The following is a 7396-nucleotide window of genomic DNA, read 5'->3' as shown; positions in this document are numbered from 1 at the left end:
CCTTGCATAGTCTAGCTAAGGTGGGCTTCTTATACCCGTTGTCGGTCAAGTCTTGCTGAGTATTAGAATACTCAGTCTTGCTGTTGAAACCCTTTTTCAGGTATGACTTTTGAGGATCAGATCGCTAGCTTGACCTATCCTTGCTCGTTGCCTCCTGGCTGGTCCGTAGAGTGGGATACGTCTTCGGCCGGCAATGACTATGACGAGTGATACCATGCCTGGGCTAGCCTGGTATCCTTTTTGCGACGTGTTGTAGCCGTCGTGTTTTATCTTCCGCTGTTTTAAACTCTGATTCTACACTTATGTTTTATATAACTGTTTTACTTAAGTTGGTGTTGTAATAATCTTTTGAACTGGTTTGTAATCTTTAATATGCCTGTGTTGTAAAATTGTGGTTGTAATATCTCTGGACTCGCCTTCGTGCGGGGTATGCTTGTTCGATCCGAGAATCGGTGGTTGTATCGGGACGTTACCCGACAGACCAAAAATTGTTCCGTTTGAAGTGCGTTTAAGCTAATGTTGCCTTTATGGTGATGGTTTACGCACTTGAGCCGGGATAATTTAGACGGTTCTGCCACAAGAAATAAATTAAAGTAGCATGCTATCGCAATTAATCAGCTGATTCAGAAAATATAAGAGGATACCTACTTGCATTCTTAGCATCAAATGCCACTAGTGAGCACGAAGGTCAAACCAAGAAGAACAAGACTGAGGAAAGCAGCCAATTAAAATATCGATATCACGTCGGTTGATCGATTTCGTGCTCCAAATCGCTTGATCCCTAACAGTGCTGCCTGTAGATCGGTTGCAACAATCGTGGTACGGGGCGGACCATGGTCGAGAACGAGACAAGATATTCAGCGTCTACTCTGTTTGGCTGGTTCAGAAGCTACTGATTTCGAATAATTCAATAGTATTTTGTGAGAAGAAATAAGCTGAAAAAAGTCAGATGGTGCTACTGCTACTGGCCAGCCGAAGATGATTGCATCTTATTGTGTGGCTAACACAACACGGTCCTAGGGGTGGTAACGGGACCGGCTCCAATGGTCTATTCACAATCAAAGTTGGCCTTTATATATTTTTTAGCTCAAAATGTATAAAATTAGAGTCTGGACATTAAATTCTCTAGGTCAAATTCTAAAGCCCTTTACCATTCTTAATCTCAGACAATGTGCCTCTCAGACTTTAGTCGGCATACTGCGACTATATAAGTCCACATATAATACTCCATATACAACTAAATAAATAGATCTGCCAAGAAAAACCAAATAAACATATTTCTCAAAAAGAATAGTATTTCTTTGGTCCAATGAAAAAAAATGTATTCGAAGTACACGGAAATACCAGTCACATAGGCCTGGGCCCGCACGTCGGTCAGCCTTGGAGGACCGAACCCGACCCCCCACCTGTCAGCGAAAGCAGAGTCATTGATGGTAGCCACGTGCTGCGTCGCCGAAGGGGAAAGGGTAGCGAAGAACAGGGACCCCGCACCTTCTGCTGCCGCTGCCGCTGCCGCTGCTCCAGCTCCACTCCACCTCACGAGTCTCACACCTCCCCCTCCCTTTTTAGAGAGAGAAAGCCACGAAGCGCCTAGAGAGAGGAAGAGGAGCAGTGCGAGCGGGCAGGAGGAGCAGGAGATGGACCGGGCGGCGCCGGTGAGGAGCTCCCACACCTCCACGGCCGACCTGCTCGCGTGGCCGCAGCCCCAGGGCCAGGGCCCCGCCCCCGCCACGCCCCCGCCGCCGCGCCGCCCCGGCCAGGTAGCACTCCCCGTCTTCGCTGTCCTCTTCCTCCTTCTCTCTCTCCCCACGAGTCGCGGCATCTTCTCCGTGGCCTGCCGCTCTGGATTGACCCACTGGGCCCTTGCACGCAGCCGTCGGAGGCGATCAGGAAGGTGGTCTTCGGAGGCCAGGTCACGGAGGAGGAGGCCGACAGCCTCACCAAGAGGTCAGATTGCTTCCCCCCCCCCAATCCCCGCTCCCTTGCTCCTCGCCGAGCTTTCGTGCTCGTGCGTGGTCCTTTGATTCGGATCAGGAGATTCGTTCACTTCGGTTGATCTGAGACTGACCTCAGATGGCCGCTCCTCCAGGAAGCCGTGCTCCGCGCCCAAGTGGAAGGAGATGACGGGAAGCGGCATCTTCGCGGCCGGGAGCAGTGGCGACGCTGGGGAGGCCGCCGCCGCCGCGAAGCCCGCGCGGACTGCCCCGCGCCAGGTGCCAAAATCTGTGCTGAGCTTTTGTTTGGATCGGCATTTCTGCTTGATTTTGTGTGGTTGCGTGCTACATTTGTCTAGAAGCGCTTGGATCCTGCCATTCCTGTCACACCGTGTGTGTGCTCTCTTCGCAATTCAACAATCCAACTTGATGCTTTTATTTATATATATATATATATATATATATATATATATATATATATATATATTCAATTTAAAATTGTATAAGATAAGTGCCCAGCCCTTAGATTATTTAGGCTAAAATTTGAGGCCCTTTACCACAGTTCCGTATGCTGGCGATATACCTTCTGTTTCATACGGCGTCTCAAGAGGAAATTAATGAAGCATATCTGTCACATTGGGTGCACATTTGTTGGGCTCAGTACACACTTCTAGTCCATGTGCAATAATGCTATAAATCTTAGGTGCACGGTACTAGAATTGGAGTTGCGGGACACATTAATTTTGCAGTGTGATGAATTTTAACGACCATGACTTCCATGAGAATAGCTTCACGTTGCTATCATGTTAGTTGGTTTTACATGAAACATATTAGAAATGCAAAAATGATTATAGGACCGATTCTAGAGATTTTAGTGTGTTGCTAGCTTGCTTAATAATTGTTTGATTCAAAAAGATAATGGGTTTTGCTTCCTATGGCTCTTTTAGAATAGTTACAAATCATAATTACCAGGATTAGTGGAGGTATTTTGTACAGAAGATTTTGGTAAATATCCTAGAACATAGATCTCTTTCTTGGAAATCTATTCAATTACTCAATTCATCCCTGCAGCAACTGGACCCAGATAAACACCATGATCCTCGTCCATGCATTTCCGACAAAATCATGGAGCACAAAACGACGCCTATGATAGCAATTTAAATAAATAGTATGAAAATAAGTCTAGTGTGAACCAACCAAAACCTAGTCCTTCATCTAATGAGTATGTATTGATATGCAAAGTCTGCATTCTTTTACAATATATATGCATGGTTCAAACATGGGGGTATTCTTCATATTTGACTTAATCTAAGTCTCACCAAGCTCCAGTTAGCTTTTAACTGTTTTTCCCCCAACATATGGGTTGGAGCCAGCAACTTATGGCATGCATAGTTCACATGGAGGGTTCTTCATCTGTGAGCAGTTCAGGTCTCACCTAGATCGAATCAGCTGTTAACTGATTGTTTTTTTAAATACATGAGTTGGAGCCAGCAACTTACGGTTCCGTATTTGTGGCAACAGTCATTAACTTATAGTTGGTTAATTTGCCCCTTCTTGTAGTGATGGTGTTGTTTTAAGATTTATAATCTTTTCCTATGAGAGGTTCTGGAGCAAAATCCAACTAGGCCTTTGTATTGTTCATGCTTCTTTCGATAGTCATGATTGTGAATCAAAATGCATAAAACAGGGGTAATAGTTTCAGCCATCATACTGTACAATTAATTTTGGTGCTCGGTTCAAAAAAAAATAATTTTGGTGTTCAGTCCTGTTGAGAAGCCTTTTCTTGTATATACAACAGACTTTTGTTGTTTGGCAATTCACATCGTCTAATTTTGGTGTCTAAACCATACTTTAGCAACTTAATAGTTAATGTGCACTTGATTTTTTCTGGCATCCTGATTTTACTGGTAGACTAATTCAGTTTTGTGTTGCACTTAGGCAATCAGTACTGTTAGTCACATCTCATTCGCTGAGGATGGAACTGATCCTCCCAAAAAGCCAACTTCGGTAGCTGAGGTGGCAAAGCAGCGTGAACTTAGTGGCACTATTCAAAGTGAGGCGGACAGTAAGATGAAGAAGCAGATATCAAATGCAAAATCCAAGGAGCTTAGCGGCCATGACATCTTTTCTGATACTCCGGAATCCAGATCTAACAGGGCAAGGAACTCATCAAATGGCAGTTCTGCCTCTGACACACCTGTTAGAAATGCAAACGTACTGCAGCTTCAACATTTCTGGTAGTCCGTTCGCCTTTTGCAGGTCAAAGTGTTATTCAACTAATTTTGTCTTTCAACAGGCGAGCACCTTCTCATTTGGAGAGGCCAACATTGACAGCGCCCCAAAGACAGCAAAGAAGATAACTGGCAAGAAGTTCAACGACCTCTCTGGCAATGACATTTTCAAGGGAGACGCCCCGCCAGCTTCTGCTGAGAAGCATCTGAGCACCGCAAAGCTGAAGGAGATAACTGGAAGCAATATTTTTGCTGATGGGAAGGAACCGTCCTGTGAGCGCCCAAGTGGAAACCGCAAGCCTCCTGGCGGCGAGAGCAGCATCGCGCTGGTTTAACATCCTGAACTGGAATGGGGACGGACCTTGCCTTAACCCAAGTCTATCCCTGTAGAAGTTCGCTGATGCGACAGGCTGTTTGACCGTCAGTTTGATGTGTTGTTTCCGATCGTGGTGCGGCAGTGAGCAGCCCCCATTTTTAGTCCTGATGGTGGTCTAGTTTAACTTTTGGTGTGCTTGTTTGGTTTGGTTGTGAGATACCCATGCCGTTATATCGTCAGTGCGTAGCATGTGTACGGTGGATATGTTTTGACAAATAATAACATGAGTCTGAACCAAGCTCACATCTCGCTCATCGTCAACTGTGTGTGGACGAAGCGTCGCCTTTTTTGCACCGAGAACAAATGCACGGTACACCAACGTGGAAGCTATTTGTATCGACCTCCTCGAAGGGATACAGCGCTATATATCACCAGATAAATGTGGATAGCATCATGAATTTTACTTATTCTATTTGCATGGTTTTGTATAGTTAAAATTACTGGAACAAAGCACAATATGCATGTAATGGAACTTAACGTAGCCAACAAATGAACCTTTCAAAAAAAAATGCAATAGCCCATTTTGAACACATTAGAAAGACCAAACTTATTTTCTACGATTTCAATCATTTGAAAATGTGTTTCACAATTGACGGGAATCCCCCCCCCCCCCCCACCCCCACCCCACCACACACAAAAAATGACAATTGCGAGCTTGCTCTTTTTTCCAAGGCGATTTGGGTTTTGGCTTTGTGTCCTCGGGATTCACGGGATAACAGGCCTTTCCGAGGCGATTTGGGTTGTGGCTTTATGTCCTCGGGATTCACAGGATAACAGGCCAGCCCAGTAGCGGTGACAAATATTAGTACATTGCCACGAGGCAGATTGCCTTTTTTTTTAAAGACTAGTGGATATGCACGTGCCTGGCACGTGTTTAAAAAATAATTATATTTTAAAATATTACATATTTAAAAACTAATTATATTAAAAAAATAATTACATATTCAAAATTGATGTGACAAAGTAAATTCTGGTAAAACAACATAATCTGTGACGTCATAATCGCCAAGCATTGTGACCTGCAGGAAGAACATATATGTTTATAAGATCATGAAAGCACATGTCTATTTGAGTGCATAAATGAATATTACTACATCCGATGATTATATAAAGTTGCTGCATAAAATTTGATTTGACTCTATTGCTACAATACCAGGTGTTTCTCGAGCCATGTTTGCTGCAATTCCAGGTGTTTCTGGAGCCGTGTTTGCTACTAATATCTTAGCCTTTCTTTTATGGTAATTTTCCATCGCCTTTGCATCCGTTGCTGCTTTCTGCTCCTTTGTCAAACTTGTATATTTATCCCTATCCCGTTGCCACTTTAGTGCTCTATGATCAACTTGCTCAATGCCAGGATGGCCTTTTTGAAATAGATTCAATATTACAAAGTGGGATTATGGAACCTAAAAGTAGTAAATAAAAAATAGTGTCAATTAATCAAATCATGATTATACCATGATCACCAGCAGCAATGTTTCTTCTTTCAACTAATGATGTTTCTACTGACCCCGCTCTTGGCCTCTTATATATGCCTGAGATCACTCTCGTTGTTGATTACATTTGTCACATCTCCAAGTGAAACTTGATGAGCCATTAGGATCAAAGGTTTCTAGCTCCGGAAAAAAAAAGATGAATATTGATTATCATAAGCCATGGGACCTCACTGAAAAAGTGAACTACAAATAATTGTTCAAAAGATATCTTTGCAGGATAAGAGCTAATTACATAGCAGATGTCCTATGCAATGATTAGCCTTATTTCTTAGATGATGAGTTATACACAAACATGTATATAATAAATATCAACTCATTTTTTGTTAGATAAAATTTGGAATAAGCTCACTTATTTAGCAATAAGATATAGATGATGTCGTGCAACCTGTATTTTAGATGAATTCATTTTACAATAGCATTGCATAAGCTCATAAACGAATTATAGAGTAATCGATCAATTATGGGAGTCGCATAAATAAACATGTAAGAAAAAGATAATAATGTACTACTAAAAGCAATTGTGTGTGGAGGGTCTTGTCGTCCTCGATGATGACGTTGTGCAGTCGCTACCCCTAGAATCGATTGAGATTGGCAGATTCCATGTGTAAATTTGAAAACATGATATCACCGTGCATGGAAATATTTGTATCAGGGAAAGAAATAAGAGGCTAATTAGGGGAGAGATGATAGGACAAATGATAAAGGACATGCATGATTAAAGGCTGTGTGCGCTAACTGCTTTGGCTTTCCATATGAGATCCATAGGTGGGTACGGTGGGTACATAGGAGAGTTATGGTGAGAAAAATTGGAGGTTTTGAGTGGAAATATTTTAGAAATATCTGTTTTCATCTACCCACCATCTTGGGACCTGAGGTGTGGGGCCATTTGTGAGGGGTATAGGTGGTGCACTTTGGGTGAGAATTGTTTTCAACTATTTCAACTTTTATAGTATAGAAAAGACACCAGAAAGATGTCTCGTATCTGCATGAAAGAAGGATATCTTGACACAAAATGACATAAAAATATAATTACACCGAAGAGTTATCTGATCATTTTTTCAATCGATTGTTCGTTGTCCACTAAATCCACTAAAGCTTGAAAAACGCTGATAGGATCAACTATCCTTCTGCAGCTACGTAGTTCGTAGTGGAAGGAGACCGGAAGCCGGGGTTTGAACCCCGGCGGCGAGACGGCACCGTCGCGCAGGGAGGCGGCGGCATGAGAGGGGGATCGAGAGGGTGAGGGAAGGCTGAAAAGAGTGTGTGTGAGAGAGAAGAGGCAACCACTAGATTGCCATGGGAGGATAAGACATAAGAGTGTGTGTGAGAGAAAGATAGTCATGAGGCAACCACTAGATTGCC

The 7396-nt window shown here is 43.1% G+C and overlaps 1 protein-coding gene across 1 annotated transcript; it reads left to right on the top strand.

The window, feature by feature from the left end:
* Positions 1–1492: 1492 nt before the first annotated feature.
* LOC120652179 lies at positions 1493–4797 on the top strand. Its single transcript, XM_039929926.1, has 5 exons — positions 1493–1760; positions 1874–1947; positions 2090–2213; positions 3873–4148; positions 4231–4797. The coding sequence occupies exons 1-5, from the start codon at positions 1638–1640 to the stop codon at positions 4498–4500; spliced, it is 867 nt and encodes a 288-aa protein (XP_039785860.1). The 5' UTR covers positions 1493–1637; the 3' UTR covers positions 4501–4797.
* Positions 4798–7396: the final 2599 nt, after the last annotated feature.

Source organism: Panicum virgatum, chromosome 9K, assembly GCF_016808335.1.
Source record: "Panicum virgatum strain AP13 chromosome 9K, P.virgatum_v5, whole genome shotgun sequence".
In the NCBI taxonomy this organism is placed as follows: Eukaryota; Viridiplantae; Streptophyta; class Magnoliopsida; order Poales; family Poaceae; genus Panicum; species Panicum virgatum.
This window is presented reverse-complemented; position numbering and strand designations above follow the sequence as displayed.

Coding starts and splice junctions, on each gene's coding strand:
- LOC120652179 (XM_039929926.1), top strand. CDS start 1,638: ATGGACCGGGCGGCGCCGGTGAGGAGCTCCCACACCTCCACGGCCGAC. Junction 1,761..1,873: donor CGCCGCGCCGCCCCGGCCAG/GTAGCACTCCCC, acceptor CCTTGCACGCAG/CCGTCGGAGGCGATCAGGAA. Junction 2,214..3,872: donor CGCGGACTGCCCCGCGCCAG/GTGCCAAAATCT, acceptor TGTTGCACTTAG/GCAATCAGTACTGTTAGTCA.